Source organism: Brachyistius frenatus, unplaced genomic scaffold (assembly GCF_029030835.1).
Source record: "Brachyistius frenatus isolate BFR_SWC_R1_liver_20210118 unplaced genomic scaffold, ASM2903083v1 Contig_4, whole genome shotgun sequence".
NCBI classification, from domain to species: Eukaryota; Metazoa; Chordata; class Actinopteri; family Embiotocidae; genus Brachyistius; species Brachyistius frenatus.
This window is the reverse complement of record NW_027210603.1, coordinates 9,029,951-9,047,100: the sequence shown is the minus strand read 5'-3', so window position 1 is coordinate 9,047,100 and position 17,150 is coordinate 9,029,951. Positions and strand designations below refer to the sequence as shown.

The following is a 17,150-nucleotide window of genomic DNA, read 5'->3' as shown; positions in this document are numbered from 1 at the left end:
TGATCACAAAGATACACCATAGGCTACTGTAGCTATTTGCTATTTCTGTATAGTGCAAGCTCTTGTTACTTAATAGCCAACATAAACATACATAATATAAACCCATGTGAGATGGGCTGATATATTTACACGACTCGGATCGGGCTCTAATATTGAAAAAAAAAAATTGTCACTGTAAATGGTGTATACATTACCAGTTTGTGACCTGGTTTATCCCATAAAAGTAAACTTTTTTGGTTTTAAATTCTGCCAGACTTACAGTTGCAAACCTTCAGCCTGTTTGTTTCAAACCATTTAGCAACATCCCCACAGAACCGGTTCTATTGTGCGCTTCTTTGATGGATTTGCGAAGCAGGTCGTTTTATGCGGCTCAAAAATGAGGTTCGAGTGGGCCCTCGCTTCTTTTCCCCGATCTGTGCGGGTGGACCAAACGGGGGACGTCCGTGCCCAGTGACGCAGAGACGTCAAGCAGTCGGTGGGCGGAAAAGCGGCAGTGTGTTTCTGTATGTGGACAAAAAAAAAAAAGAGAAAGAAAAAAAAAAAAAAAAAGAAGCCAAACCGGGCTGTTTTACTCAGATAATTCATACAGGAAGAACGTACAGGCTTTAGCTGCTCGCCTGCAGAAATGGCGGTTCCAGCGGGTCAGGCAGACGTGCAGATGGACAGAGGCGCCCTCAGCGGCCAGACAGTTTCCTCTGACAGCAACATTGACATCGACGAGAGAGAGTTAGACAAAATCACAAAGAAACACAGGGAAGACGACGCGATAACGCTGCCTTTGCATTCACCGTGGACGTTTTGGCTGGACAGGTAAACGTTTTGTACCGTCTTCTGCTGTCGCCTTTGAGCTTCCGAGTCCCGGGACGGGCTGGGGCGATGGAAAGGAGGGGTGTGTGCGGGGGTGTGTGTGTGTGTGTGTGTGTGTGTGTGTGCATGTCGTTCAAGGCCACAGCTCTTCCAAAGGCCTCCGCGAGCCAAACGTAGCTGCAGAAGTGTTCGCGTTTAACGTGACACTTTCTTCTGTTTACACATTCCAACACCTCAGGCAGGTTATGCGTTTCACTCCTCCGCGACCCGGTGGGACTAGTTTACCGCGTCACTCCGCCGTTCGAACATGCCACTGACGTGACTCTGAAATACCCCACCCGGCAGGGGGGGCCCCTCAGAGGCTTTGGGCTGAAACGGGCACGGTTATTCCATTTTCCAAAGACTAAAAGAACACAGGGCCTCACTTTTTCCAGCAGCTCCATAATGTTTAGTCTACCAGTTGGAACACTTTTGTTATTTTTAATAAGGTGCAAGAATCCTCACGGACTGTCATTTCAAATGCATCCTAAACGTGACTTTTCTGACGTCATGGGAACATTGCTCCGTCACCTGATGGTTTGGTCGTTTTCCTTGTTGGCACACCGTTTTCCACAGATTGGACGGCATTTGTTACGAGTAAGTGTTTAGCTGGACGGGAGCGGCGTACGAAAGAATTCTAATTTTTTCAAAAGACTGAAGAATACCGAGACCTTAAACCGCAGTACAGGGTTCCCACTGCTCATGGAACTCCTGGACTATCAGGGAATACAAAAAAAAAAAAAAAAAAGTCTGTTCCAGACATGGAAAGTCAGGGGTTTTTATCACTTTTTTGGACCAAGTCATGGGATATTGTTTGCAACGTTGGCATATTTTTCTGCTATTTAGCAATATGTAATATTTTCCATGAAAGTATTTTTTTTTTATATAGTGTTATTTAACTCTAACAATCATTTCAGTCAATATATATACTTTTCCTGTGCTGCTATTGAAGGCAAACATGCTACAAAAGGTTGAGGCTGTGGCTCAGTCGGTAGAGTGGGTTGCACACCAATCGGAAGGTCGGTGGTTCAATCCCCAGCTCCTCCTGTCCACATGTCTAAGTGTCCTCGAGCAAGACACTGAACCCTAAAATTGCTCCCGATGGTGTACCGTCGGTGTGTTGTAAGTCGCTTTGGATAAAAGCGTCAGCTTAGTGTAATGACTTCAAAGACGAATGAAAATTACTATTAATCTATTAAAATTCTCCCATTGGAGAATACATATTTTGTTCAGTATATTGTTTAAGCAGTTAAAAATACTTTTAAGTTTTGTTCTGCAAATACCTGCAAACTATTAAATAAAGCTCAGAAAGGCCTTGGAATAAAATCATGTGGCTGTTTTTTTTTCTTTTCTGATTAGCACATAGGTGGACTGTTTTTCTGTTCATTATGGGTCATTGAAATGGAACTTTTTAGTGAGAGAAAGTCTGGGAACTTGACTTAGAGTGGGAACCCTGACATTTACCTCTGGGGTCTAAGGGCAATTTCTCAATCTTTATGGTCCTATATCTTCTTAAATTTAACTTTTTTTCAGGGCGCTTGCATATGACATAATACCCACGTATTTCATGTCACAGTTTTTAGGACGATCTCGGCTATAACTACCGTGAAGCATCCATTTCAGCGACAGTGCTGCGTGAGGTTTTAGAAATATTTCAATCTCTAGTAAAAAAAAAAATAAAATACAGCTCTCCTCATTTTGAAGAATTATTTTGGGGCTTAAAATGGATTTACCAAAGTCATAGGTTCACACAAGTAGTGGAATCAATGAAAAGAATAGTAGATAAATTCATGATAAATGTCTAAGATGTTATATTGTTTTTTTGATGAAAAGTGTTGTCTATTATTGTACTTTCACCAAATGTTAGAGGGGCTGAGATCAAATAGGACTGAATAATTACTTAATGCTAAATATCAAGCTTCATGTGTTGTGTCCAAATGAAAAAAAAAAATTGCAGTTTTACTCACCAACCATACTAACGGAAAACAACACACTATTTAGGGTCTACAATATTCACTGTTTTTTTTTTAACTGTCATCAATGCTTCTGGAGAGATACTACATGCGTTTCACTAGGCGCAGGCAGGTGTGAATCCTCTGTAAAAAAAAATATATATATATATATATATATAGTAATAGTTTAGGGCATTTATTACTACTAAATTCACTGACAGAAGGTTCTCGCTCACTTTCTCATTCTCTTCTCCCCCCCTCCCCCCGCGCAACAATTTACCACCAAATAGTTTCACATTGAAAATTAGATCACAACGTTTTTTGTAAAATAAACACACTTGCCATTTTCAAATGGATCCTTACCGATTGAGCATGGTGAGAGGCAGAGGAGGAAGTGCTGTCGAGCTCCCTTCTGAATTTAGCCTTTCGGCTTCTGGATGCGAGTCCCCAATGATCTTGTGATGAGGGTGAAATAAGAAGCAGAGACTCTACAGATTCAGAACCACGTTTGTCAGCTGTATTATAGCAGAGATGTTTATAGAAACGTCACGTTTGACCGGCGGGCTCGCTCATAAAGCGCAGGAGTATGTATATGCTCGAGTGTGACGCGGAAATTCAAAACATCCAGTGCACAATCATTGTGAATGGGACCTTACAGTGAAGTGCGAGAGAGCTTGTGTTCAGCAGTTATCTCTAAAAAATAAAATATATTTGTATAGATTCTGTAATCAGAGAGAAGTAGGTGATATTTTAAAAGTTTTTCCATAATAATATAATTTCTGTGATCTGGAAAAAAAAAAAAACACAGATCGAGCTTTTGTTTTTACAATGGTCTTCCAGGTTTTCCATGATCCTGGAAAAGTGCAAGTCCTGATTTATAAAAAACTAAATTAAATAAAAATTGCGATAATAAATATAATCCAACTACCCCAAAAGGCAGCCGTTCATGAGCCATTAGGCAAGTGTTAAAATTGTTTATTAAGCAGTTTTTCTTGGTATTATTCCATAATATTTACAACACATTATCTACTTCTAATACATTACATATACAGTTGTATATGTATCTCCATATCTCCAATTACATATGCATGAGAATTTGCTGAATGACCATTATCTTTGACCTCTTTTCAAAAAAGTTCAACACCACGGTGCTTATTAAAACGTTTAAAAAAAAAAAGAAGAGCCCCAAGCTTGTTTGTGTGTGCGTGAGCTTCCCACTTTGTTTTCATGTTCTGTTAAGTTTTGGCCTCACAACATATTTTCCCTTGTCCTTCAAGGTCATTACCGGGCACGACGGCGGCAGAATGTGAATCCAACCTAAAGAAGATCTACACCGTGCAAACTGTTCAGGTGAGATTCGGTCGTCAACTTTAAAGAGCTTCATCATCCTAAGAGCAAAGAGATCAGGTGCATGACTCGGCTAAAAGTCAGATTCGTTTGAGAAGAGCTTCTATGATGCAAGGGAATAAGTGGTTAGTCGGCACTTAAAGCTACAGTAAGCACGACTGGTGGGAAAAAAAAACAAAAAGCCTTTTATCATGAAACATGAGCGTGTAGTGGGAAGAGTACTGACGCCGTATTACATCAGCTTCTTCTGATCCGATTCAAACCGTTACGACTCCTGTGTGCGTGTGTGTGTGCGTGTGTGTAAGTGTGTTCTTACTGCTGTATAATGAAGGGTAGCTCCTTGTCACCTTTATGCCTAACATGCATTCTGTTACAGTACTTCACTGCCGTTCGATATACTGCTCTGATGGCTTGTAATGCATAAAGGGAAAGTCACTGTTGTTGTCCCATCAAGTTACGCAAACGGGATCAAAAGCTTAATATCTCTCAAAAATTGACAGATCTTTTTAATTTAATCACTCAACAGCCGGATCTAAGTGAGTAATATTGTGTTTAAGGTTTGTGAAACAAGGTTCTAGTTTCAGTTTGAATAATTTGAGGTATCCAAAATACAGCGAGCCCTTTTGATTACACTGTATGTTGATGTGATGATTATTAAGATATTAAAGCTGAAATCCACAACTGAAATACAAACAACTTTTAGATCCCATTGCATGATGGTTCTGATCAGACCTGGCTTTTAATTCAGCATTATTGATCGATCGATTGGTCCATTAATCAATAAGGCAATCCATAAAGAATAATTTTGACATCAGTTTAATTTGCGGGTTGTCAGATTTCAACATTTAATGTTTCAAATATGATAGTACGTTTAATAACTTGATGCAAATTAAAAACGTCCTTTGGAAATTCAAGTAGAAGGTACATTTGAACTATTTTCTTAAATATTATAGACAACGCAATTAATTAGTTCTTCAACAAAATAATCTTCAGACTAATATATCATGATAAAAAAAAAATGGATCGTTAGTCACAGTGCAGTCATTTTGTAAATAAACCGAATACAAACTGGATGACAGTAGCAACAGTTTTAATTGAAGGACATATTTATTATTGTATTTGTCATATGTATAAACTCTTTGAACATGTTTATGCATTAGAGGTAGACAGATAAATGGAGCAGGCTAATATATTGACACTGTATATCAGTATTGTGTATACTGTTTGTTGGCAGATAGATAAATTGTAGTGCAGAAATACCAAACTACACTTCAGTGTCATTATTACATAGTTTGTCCAGCAGGGAGCACTGACAGATTGATTTTTTTTTTTCAACTGTTCTCAGAAAGTACTGTAGTATTTCTAAATAAAAGCATCTTAGAGGGATCCGTATAGCAGCCATATACTTTATATTGTTATTGTTGTTGTTTTTTCTAAGCCCCAAAAATCGATATTAGTATCCAGGACAGGTCAAGCAAGAGTGGCCATTACATGACTGTTTTTTGTCTCGTTGTCTGCTTGCAGATGTTCTGGAGTGTGTATAACAACATCCCTCCAGTCCCAGCTCTGCCTTTGAGGTGTAGCTATCACTTAATGCGTGGAGAACGAAGGCCGCTGTGGTGAGTCCGTTTTTATTATAAATGCCGCGGTTTTATTCCCCATCACCGGAAGTTGGCAGCTAGAGCTGGAGCAGAGGGAAATTTAAAACGGTTGCGCTTGCAGTAACTGCGACGTACTGCAAATGTTCTCTCTGCACATTAAAGCGAAACTGGTCGTTTGAAACCCCTTCAGTCAGATGCGATTGTGAATTCAAAGTGTGTCATCAAAGCTCGAGTTGTTACTTTGCTCATTACATTGTTAACACTATAAAAGCTTAACAGCATGTAACCTAATCATTGGCAGTGCGCATATTAACAGGATGCTGTTGTGTTGTATTATATTTACCGCCCGTTTCGATGGGCAGTTTTGTGTTTGGATAACTTCTTACATTATCCAACATTACATTAGATGATTCATGTATTGTTGTCTGTTAATTTTTTGGCAAAATGGATATATAATGTAAATGTGTTTTATGATCTTTTACACAAACAGGGAAGAAGAGAGTAATGCAAAAGGAGGCGTGTGGAAGATGAAAATACCAAAAGAAAACAGTGTAGGTGCTGCCCTCTGCTTATCTGCTTTAATTATAATATCCTAGCTCACTTACTGATTAGATTTTCTGTGTTTCAGTCTGCAGTTTGGAAAGAGTTGTTACTTGCTACCATTGGGGAGCAGTTTGCAGATTACTGTGCCTCAGGTACAGTTTGCTTTTTTTAATTTCGTTTTTTTTTAAATCTTGTTGTATGCAAACTGATTTATTGATAACACTGATGCTGTTTTGATTCCCAGACGATGAGGTGGTCGGCGTCAGTGTTAGCATTCGAGATCGGGAAGATGTCGTCCAAGTGTGGAATAAAGATGCATCTCTCGCTAACGAAGCAAATGTCTTAGGAAAAGTCTATGAGCTGCTCCCATTCATATCTTTTAAAGCTGTTTTTTATAAGTGTAAGTATACCCATTTGTTTTCCAATTACATGTACTGTACATTTTTTGTGCTTTACATGGTAAAGAATCTTTTGTCTCGCACGATATGAGGCAGATTATTAAAAAAAAAAAAAAGAATAAACTACGTGTATTTGAAGGACACCGCTTCATCCAGAGCACGTGAGCATATCAAAGGATGTTATAAGGAATACATGTGGCTGTAAACTAATCAGGGCTTTGTTGACATCACGAAGAAGGCTGCAAGAAAAAAAACACCCCAAACGCCTTCATACCTGCTTTACACAGCACATTTACAAAGGCCAGTTGTGTCAACACTTTTCAAGTATTTGTTACCAATATTTTAATGAGCTACAACATTTGATTTTGGGTTTGGTACAACTAATTATCCTCGGCCAGGGTTGCTCCCAAATAGTCGAGTAGTTGATGAGAAAAGCCGGCCATGTATGTGTAACAGCTATCTACATGTTGTAGGAAAGTGTTTAGTTGGAGGCAGCCTGAACTTAAACTTGTACCTGTTGTAAACTTGTACAAGTTTTTTTTTTTTCAACTGCCAATCCACAAATTGTAGCTGTTTTTTCTTTTTTTTCTCTTTAATAATCAAATCTGTCAATGTTTTTTTTCTCACTCAGTTATATTTCTGTATCCAAGCTCTAGCTGTACTGTAATCTTTATTTATGTCACACAGATCAAAGGTTTATAATCACCATGAATCACTTTGACTGTTTCAGCTCACATGGAACATCATGCCTTTGAGGGAGGACGCTCAAGACATTAGATTGTACCGCACTTTTTCTTTCTTTATCTTTTTTTTTTTTTTTTTTTTTTTTTTTTTAACTGAACTGTACCTGCCTTGATGTAAAGGTGCTGTCCACAACCCAAATCGAGGATATTATTTTGCTTTCAACAAGGAAATGTTACCGATATATTTTTATAGCTTTTAATGACTGATGCCTTGTTTCATTTTGACGTGTCCTGAGGCTCTGAACTCTTCAGAGAATGTATATCCAGCGTAATTTTCATCCAGAGGTCATTAGTTTGTGTCAGCTCTGACTTCCTGGACTGTCACGGTCCTGTCCTCCGCACCGTCTCTGGACCTCACAACTTATCCCTGGTATAGAGGTAGCAGCTGCATAGTCCGGTATGTTTTAATTGTTGAATATGTTAGACGTCTGCATTCGCGTCATTGAGTCAGTTTTTTCGGTGCCAAAGCACTTTTGTTCTGCCATTTAAGAAGTTTACATCTTAATAAAAATGTTTTATTGAGCTGGACTTTTTCCGCACTCTGATGGAGCGAATGTCCCACTTGGTTTCTTGAATCTTCATCATGTGTACGTCCAAGTTAAATCAGGGTAACGCTTGAAAATATTGCACATGACTACCTATTCCGGTCACAATGTCCTTCAGTTATAAAGCCATCACAGAGAATCAGAACATAATCCTGCACAGATATGGCCCTCAGAAATGTTATTTAAAGAGGGAAATCCATCCTGAAAGATGCCTGTTGGAATGTTCTCAGCCACACCACCACTATAAAAGTCTTTTTTTTCTTCTTTTTTTAAAAAATCTTTCTTCAAAAACATGTTAAAAGCAGACCGCCTGCTCTCCTGAATGGGAATTCTCCTGGATTGTTCGGGGTGTTACTCTGAGGAGATACTACACGTTTTCGTGCTCAGCTGGCAGCACTCTTTTTTTTACTTGTCTCAACTTGTTTCTCCTACCAATAACTCTTGTAGTTTTCCTACTGGACTGTGTCCATGTGACCATAACAAAGAGAGAGAAAAAAAGCAGCATTATTTGAAAGGATGTAACATGAGGTCATGCTATTCCCACATTCAGCAGTATGCATGTCAGATGTCATCATGAAGAAGTCCAATTAAGTAGTGCCATGAGTTCCACTTGTAGACTGCTGCTTCAAAATAAGTACATTTGTTCCACCGCAGGTTAGAGTGACCGAAAACATTTGATTCCGTCAGATCCCTTTAAAAAATCTGCGCCATTTTCCCTTAATCTTTATTACTGAATCTGAGTTACTGTCACTAACCCTTTAACATACGGATGTTTTCATGCAGTGTAGGCTACAGTAACCCGAATGCTTCTTATTGTGTCACACCACTTTCATAGTTCAACTTTGGACTGGTTGATAGTAATAAGGGGACAATATTTCCTCTGTAAACGTGTTTTTTTGCAGTGACATGAACAAAGTAAATAAAATTGGAGCTGAAAATGCAGTTTCTATATCGACGTTTCTTTTTGCATAGTAAAGTTGTCAACAACAGAAATTTGGTCAAGGACAGTGTTGCCATTTTGGCGTGAGGTGCATCTTCATATGTTGTTGCGATAAAACCTCCTATTTATGCCATTTTTTGCTGACTCATCCCAGTTTCACCTACTTTTAAGGCCATCTCATCTAAGACAGGCTGGAACACACATCTCAAAGAATAATGTGTAGTAATGGCTCTCTAACTAAAGTCTCGTGTTTGAGTAAATACATGACGGACAACTTACTCAACCTTTCCCCAAAACTCAAAGTTTGTTATTTATAACATGAACGCTGGCTTTTTTTCTTTTTTTTTTTCTGATGAATGAGCCAAAGGCAGTTAAGCCTGAAAAGAGTCGCCTTCGGCAGTTGGAAATATAGTTGGATCAGAACAAGAAGCTAAAAGATGCCAAAAGATGCCAAAATGCAGCAGATAAAACTATGGGCTCATCACCACATGCGACCCCTATCACAAAACACAAATATAGAAATACAGAAGCTTTGATTAGTGCCTCTTTAAATCCAAAGACGGCTGAATTCACATACGTGATTGAAATAGTTGTTTTGATCCAAAAATACAATAAACTTTCAGAGACCAGAACGCCTAAAGGCCAGATGATTTCATTCACAAAAATATTTGCACATTTTTACAAGTGTACTGAAGTACACATTTAAGGTATTTGTATTTTAATTGAGTATTTCCATTTCATGCAACTGCTCCACTAAATCTCAAGGGACAAAATGCTTTGTTTTTCCGATCTTCTTTACTTTTTAGAGATACATATTTTACAGAAGAGAAAGGATACAAATATAGTCTTATGGAATATGATGCATTGCTGTAGATTCATCTTAAATACATTCAGGAGTTCATTCCCCTTTACTCTGCACTTAGCTGCACGTACACAGCCCATTGAAATGCTAAGAAAAAAAACACTTTTTTTTTTGTTTTATTGTGGGTTTTTTTTTTTACTCACCATCTCTCAAACTTGATTGTATTCACAGTGAGACATGGCAGGGATTTATCAGGCAGCAGCTGGTGCAGTTTAGAAACATTGCTTTAATGATCAGAGGGAAAGAATAGCTGACCCTGCTAGCAGCAGCTACAAAGAAAAGCCCCTTGAAGGGGGGAAATGCTTCTGTTCTTCTATAATCTGTGCTGACAGCAACAGAGTCCAGTTAGACTTGAACCTTAATTAGACAAACCGTTGCATGAAAACTTGTCCAGCGTTCTAAATGTGTTTTTAATGACCATCAAAACCAAATTTTCAGTATAATTGTTATTTTCCACTACGGTCTCCTACTTTAAAATTCATCAACTTTGTAAGAAAGGTATAAATGCCAAAAGAAAATCAAGTTTATTTCCTGCATTCTGATAAAATGAGGTAAGTGTTATGATTTTACTTGACGCATCTTAAACAGACTACTCAAGAAGATCAAAGCTTGTTTATTAGTACCTATCCTGCAAGCAGTGACGTCAGACCTGTGTTATCAACACTGGCATTCAAATCTGACAGGACTTTTCTGGGTTCGTGGTTGGACGTGTTTGAAGACCTTTTGAAGTGTTTCTAGTTAGCATTGACTGTGCCAAATGAGAAAAAAAATACTGGCATAATGAATGATACATTAGAAAGGTTGCATACGCACTGCTGTGTAAACTAGCGTGCTTGTTTTTTTTTAATTTAATTTTTTTTATTTTTTATAAACACACTGTTGGTTGGTTTTAACTTTATGTAACTTAAAGTATTTATTTGTTTTTCATGTTTTTTGTTGTTGTTGTTGTCTCTATATCAAATAGTGGTTAAAAAAGGAAGCACCCATGTAAAAATTATTATTATTCAATTCAGTTTTATTTAAAGCGTAACATCACCATGCAGCGTGGTCTCGAAACACTCTACAGTCATAGAAGAACAGACAACAATAAAACAAAATGATGAACACCACATTAAATACATCAAAAAGATAGAAACCCAGGCTGAGCAGCATGACTAAGAAATAGCTCAGTCTCTAACCATACCTTTTTTTTTTTTTTTTTTTAAATAGGAAAGGTTTAAGCTGAATCTGGAAAGTAGAGAGGGAGCCCACTAACTCACTTGAAGTAAGTGGGAAAGTGGACAATTCTGCACAGAAACTTTCCCTATGTGCCACGTGTTGTGGTAGAGAATTGTTAATTATGTAGATAATTGAATAGTTAAGACAGTGGAATATTTCTATGCAAGACGTTCTTATACTGTGACGTATCATTTGTGTATATATACATGCACTGTTTGTTTTATTGTATTGGACAAATGTTGAACAGTTAGCACTGAATCAGATGCAGGTGCAACATGGTAACTTAGTTTTAGTTTCATGATGGAAATATTATAAATAGTTGTGTACAAAAGTCAAATATCAAAACAAGTGAAAGTTGTTCAAGCGACACTTCTAAGATACGCAGCTGCAACATGCAATTCCCTTAAGTCTGTCATTGCTTTGGAGATTTACTGTACATGACCGCACACATAGTGTATATAAAATAAATCTATTCAACACCCAGCATGTCAGCAACATCTCAAACAAAACAAGAACCCAAGGAAAACAGTCTAAAACATTAATCTTACCATACAGAACATACAAGGGCAGATAAAATGATCACATTAAAGTAAGACAAACACATTTAAACATTAATGTTAACATACAGAACATACAGCGCCAGATCAGATTAAAATAAGACAACCACGTAACAGCATCAGTGTTAAATAAAATGTTAGAATGACATGCAGTAGTGGCATACAAATGGATGAAGAGCAAAAGAGACAGCAGAGGAGAGGCAGTGCATCATGGGAGGCTCCCCAGCGACCGAAGCTTTTTGCGATGCTCATTTCATTTAACTTTTATAGGTTTTTCAGTTTGAATGGAAAATCATACTCTTAGACATTTCTGTTTGGAGACAAAAGCATAGTCAGTCCTACCAGATGTGTTTTTCAAAATCAAAGCTGCAGCCCTCGGTAAACTAATCCCGGGTTTCTCTTGACTTCTCATCTAACAGCTCTTTAATGGTCATTATCTGAACTCTTCCTCCACGAAGTCCTCCTCCTGTCATTACATGTTCAATGCTGCAGCCCCCAGCAGCAAGGGGGGAAAGGGCCGTATAAAAGCCATCCATCCCCCCTCTGGGAATCAAGAGGAGCTTCTATTCATTTGCTTAATTACCTAATTAACAGAAAGCTAATTACTTTGTTGTGTGCAGGCGTATGTGTGGAGAGGCTGTTACGTAACTGATAGTGATCCTCAATTAATTTGTAACTGCACTCCCATCAAGTCGGGGGCCTTAATCCATGCAACACATCACTAGCGTGACACCAACAAATACATGATAATACATTGAGACACAGACACACTTAGCTGCTGGGCTCCGCTGAGCTCGTACATCCAGTATTGACATGCAGATCAAGCCAGTGAAGAATTAGGAAATTTAGATTATGTGTTAGATGAGGCCGTACACACATTTGGATTTTTCTCATTAATTACACCATACAATCGTGTTTACAACCTTATGTAACAATAATCCCATGAAAGGCTGAAGAATATACAATTAAAAGTGAAAGTGAAAATCCTTAAGGAACACAGTGGAAACAATGTCGTTTTATCCTAAAAGAATGGCATCAGGACCACAGAGACATTCAAAAGTCAGATATAAATATTTTGGACGTCAAAGTTTTTTTCTTCTTTGATTGCAGATTTCCCCCCAAATTTTTTTTAGCCTCAAGTTCAGTTGTTGGCCAAATGTGTTGTGCTGTATTTGAATGGGTGGGTGTTCTGTGTCTTTATGCATATGTGTGTATTCAACTGCAACTTTAAGCTCGGAGGACAGATGTGTGTGGCTTTGGCTCCATTTTCGGGCCCTGGCGTCATCAAACACACTGATTAGCTGATGTGTCGACCAAGTTAAACCTTAAATACATTGAATTATACGCTGCTTTATACTATAATTCCTCAATAAATTCTTTAGGTCACAACATCGGAATGTTCATAGGTCTTTATAAACCTGGTGTATGTACGGTGTTTTAAAAAGAAACAGGAAGTAGATGATAAATTTGTATCTTCCTGTTTGTCGCTGTTCTTATGAAGTAACACAGATAATGTGAGTTCGCTGTCACATTTGGTGCAGCGTTGTCAGTGTGTCAGGTTCACTGCAGCGCAGCAGACAGTTATTTGATAGGAATGTGTTGATAGTGATCGCTGTAGCTTTGAAAATGAGTCCATTGTGATCAATCGCACATTTAGAAGTAGAACTCTGTGACAATATAAACTCAGAGGTGTGTTGTGCGCTGGGCAGAAATACATCCACCTGCTGTATGAGGTATATTGTAATGACTATACAACAATGGCTGTTAGTTGTGATTGATCTGCGTTTGATGCCCGTCATTGAGCAGTTACAGGAGCTCAAGTATCATGTGTGCAGCATGTACATAATCATCCAATAAACCGTGAGCTACAGTGAAATATAACAGTATTTGGGCCCTACAAATGACAGGATGAAATGAAAAAAAAAAAAAGTTTTAGCAGTTTATTTTACCACGATATTAAAAAAAGGTTGACATGCATCATCATATCAGTTTGAAGCTCAATCTACTTCATGGCTACTACATGGCCTACTGTGTGTTTAAGATTTGATTTGTATGTTTATAAATGACAAGCTAACAGTGACATATTCCCAATGTACATACTGTAAACAAGTATCCTGCCAGCGCACACAACACATCGGTTACTGCGTGGCCCACAACCACAGCGTTGTGTTTGATGACACCGGGGCCCAAGATGAGACCAGAACAACACACAGATGCCCTCTGCGCCAATAAGTCCAAAGCTGTAGGTGAAATCAAACATAAGGGCACATGACTCATAGCCATACGTGTGCTATATCAGAATATTTACAAGTACCCATCCAGTGAAGGGTAATATAAGTGGTGGACAGTTACAAAGTACATTTACTCAAGTGCTGTACTTAAGTATAATTTAGAGGTACTTGTACTTTGTTGTAACTTTACTCTTCCACACCACTACATTTATCTGACAGCTTTAGTTATTAATTTTCAGATCAATATTTTATACCAAAGATATATGATCAGTGGCTATATGTACAGATTCATATACATAGATTAGAAGCTTTGATAGCATTGTGTGTTGAAATTAGCTCCACCGTGACCACATTAAAACACTGCTCATCTTTAAATCTCAATGAAGTAACATTCCAGAGATTTATATAGCATATAACACTCTAAACTGGCCCATTTTGCATGATGAGTATTTGAACTTTTGATACCTAAAGTACATTTTGCTGATAATACTTATGCACATCTACTTCAATACGATTTTCAATACAGGACTTCCACTTAAATTGAGTATTTTTTTCATTGTGGTATTGTTACTTTTACTTATAGATATCTGAGTACTCCATCCACCAATAATTAATATTATCCAAAAAAAAATGTTGATGAATTGAATAATGTGGGTTGTATTAACAGGATTAATAGGCTAATATTAAGTCATAACATCATAAACTCGTGCTACAGATGAAGTGGTTATTGAGTGGAAATATTCTCGTAGTTTCTTTTTTCTTTTTTTTTTTACGTGGCTTGGTCAGAGGGTGGCGCTCTCTACTAAGAAACAGTTTTTTTTTTTCCACATGAAGTTTCATCAGGCGCATTCCTCTCAGATGCAGCCATGATATATGTAATGTCGTTTCTGGCGAAATGAGCTGTGCTTCTCGGACCTTGATCAAGGACAAAAAAAAAAAAAAGAAAAAAAAAATTAAAATATTTTCTCTTGGAATTAATGTTGCTTTACAAAGCGTGTTAACTGGACTGTTGAGCCCATTCTGTTCTTCTGGGGCAAGTGATGTATATTGTATAATGTTTTTCTTACACATCTTGTGACGGAAACTTTTTTTTTTAACTACGGCATAACATGCAAAGGAGAGATATTCTTAATGACTTGGTTGACATTTTTTGGTGCAGTCATTTTCCTTTCAAAAATCCAGGAAGAGCTGGCACACGTTAGAGATTATAAATACACTTAACTAAAAGAACCTGCACACTGATTATCTACACTGTTCTTTTCAAAAACCAGAACACCACCCCTTCTTTAATGGTTAAAACTCCTCACAGCTGAGATTAAAACATCTTTGATGATCATGTCAAAGCATTTCTTTCTTTTTTTTTTTCTTCTTCTTTTTTTTTTTTTTAACAGTGAAGCTTTGGAAGACTTATGATGAACCCCAGATTCAAAAAAAAAAAAAAAAAAAAAGAAAAAAGAAAGAGGAGAATTTTCTGAAATAATAAAGTTAATTCTGCCTCAGTTGTAATTAGTCAGCTTAGACATTTTAGCTTTTCTGACAGCCCCCTCTCTCCTGTCACACTTTCTGCTAAAACTAATGCATATCATTACATTTCCCCGTAGAAAGGAGCCACTAAGTGCTACTGAATTTTACTTGTGACTATGATGTTTCTATGAAGGATCTGCAATGAAATGAACCTTGTTTACCCAAGCAGGTGGATATGACGTCACGGACTTGGAACATCAAAACAACAACATCCTTCCTTTTTTTTTTTCTCTCTCTCCTTCTTTTCTCGGCGTGTTTAAAATCTAATAAGAACATTAAGAAAGGAGCTCGTGCTTTTTTTTTCCCCCCGCGAGACGGACAAGCGTGCAAGCGAGTGTGAAACTCCACGTTTCGCTTTATTTCGACGCCCTCGGTAAGATGATCTCTTTCTCCTTGTAGTTAAGTTAGTTAGTTAGTTCCCCCTCCCCACCACCACCACCACCTCCTCCTCCTCCTCCAGCACCACCACCACCAGCACCACCACCGAGACGGGCGGAGTAATATGGTGTTTACGGTGTGATTTGTTGTTGCACGCGAGCTTGTGTGCCGAGAACGCGTGTTCGTTATCTCGTACTAGCGAATCGGTACCCTCCGCGTGCGCCTCTTAGCTGCCGTTTTTCCATCCTGGTAAGTTTCACTATTATCATAATGTTAACGTTGGCTTTTGTTGTTTCGTATCTTGAGATACCTGCTGCAGCTTTGCTGCTCGCTGCTGCTGCACTCGGAACACAACGCGGAGTTTGACTTCGGTTTTAGCCGCTGTTTTCTAAAAAAAAAAAAAAAAAAAAAAAATGGTTTCAAATGGCGAAATAAACAAACAAACAAACAAACAAACACCTGTATTATTATTCTTCTTCTTATTATCACGCAGGCCGGTCGGTAGCGCCCGTTTCGCGTCACTTGTAACGAGCGGTCTCTTACGAGAGTGTCTTTTACGAGCGCTGTGTCCTCTACTGTTTTGAAAAGTTTAGTTTCTAACTTAGTCAAGGCTACTCATGAGACCCCGGGGGGGAAATGCACCTTTTTTTTTTTTTTTTTTGGGGGGGGGGGGGGGGGAGAGGAGGGGAGGGGAAAAAAACAAAAAAAAAGAAGCATTTTCACAATGAGTACTAACGTATCGGTTAGCGATGGCCCCTAAAAGCCCGTCATTTCAAATATGACCTGTTAAGTATATATAAGCGCCGTAAAAGTTTATAACTTTAGGTGGTGAAAAGGGAAGTTTTGAGTGCCGTGATTTCTTTGGAGTGAGACCAGGGAAGGAGCTTCTTTTTTTTTTTCTCCCCTTCTCCCCCCCCCACCACCACCACCACCACCACCTCCCCACGTGTTAGCTGTCCTCCAAATTCCCGAAAAGAAGCGGAGGAAGGCATCCGAAGTGCCCTAAACTAAAGTTATCGTAACCGTCAGCTTAACACGGAGCCTACTTTTTACCAAGCTGTCCATCATTTGACTTTGACGAAGGGCTTTGGCTCTTTGTGGTGCTACTTGCCCGCTTCAGCGATAACTACACATGTGGGACGGACACTTGATAGTTAACTTTGTGTGAACACAATGTATCTCCTAAAATCATTTTTAATTACATCTTTGGTTACTTATAGAAGCGTTCTCACAATTATTGTCTTAAACATGATGTTTTTTTTTGTTTGTTTGTTTTTTTTAAACTGTTTTTGTGGGTGATCCTCCAAGTTTTAATGACATGTTTTTTTTTTTTTTAAGTGAGTGAGCTATGGTGTGGGTTACAGTGAGACATTTTCTTAAATGAAAATTGGCTTATGACTTCACTATCACTTGTGAAAAATACAGTTGATTTTTTTTTGTGTGTGTTAAATTATCAATTACAGTC

General features: G+C 38.2%; 2 protein-coding genes across 3 annotated transcripts in view; both read left to right on the top strand.

The window, feature by feature from the left end:
• The first annotated feature begins 488 nt into the window (after window positions 1–488).
• Window positions 489–7,503, top strand: LOC138630332 (eukaryotic translation initiation factor 4E type 3-like). The gene is made up of 7 exons (XM_069714595.1): window positions 489–810; window positions 4,076–4,148; window positions 5,670–5,764; window positions 6,237–6,297; window positions 6,375–6,441; window positions 6,534–6,689; window positions 7,418–7,503. The coding sequence occupies exons 1-7, from the start codon at window positions 626–628 to the stop codon at window positions 7,462–7,464; spliced, it is 684 nt and encodes a 227-aa protein (XP_069570696.1). The 5' UTR covers window positions 489–625; the 3' UTR covers window positions 7,465–7,503.
• Window positions 7,504–15,488: 7,985 nt separating this feature from the next.
• Window positions 15,489–17,150, top strand: part of foxp1b (forkhead box P1b) — a 156,534-nt gene continuing 154,872 nt past the window's right edge. Inside the window, exon 1 of one of the 2 annotated variants that reach the window (XM_069714533.1) lies at window positions 15,489–15,680. The gene's annotated coding sequence lies outside the window, so the exon portion shown is untranslated. The remainder of the gene's footprint in view (window positions 15,681–17,150) is intronic. The other variant, XM_069714524.1, reaches the window with a different exon arrangement.

Bases quoted from the DNA above. Each gene is read 5' to 3' on its own strand.
- LOC138630332 (XM_069714595.1), top strand. From the start codon at position 626: ATGGCGGTTCCAGCGGGTCAGGCAGACGTGCAGATGGACAGAGGCGCC. The intron at 5,765-6,236 runs GTGAGTCCGTTT...TTACACAAACAG, and splicing joins GGAGAACGAAGGCCGCTGTG to GGAAGAAGAGAGTAATGCAA. The intron at 6,690-7,417 runs GTAAGTATACCC...TGACTGTTTCAG, and splicing joins TAAAGCTGTTTTTTATAAGT to CTCACATGGAACATCATGCC.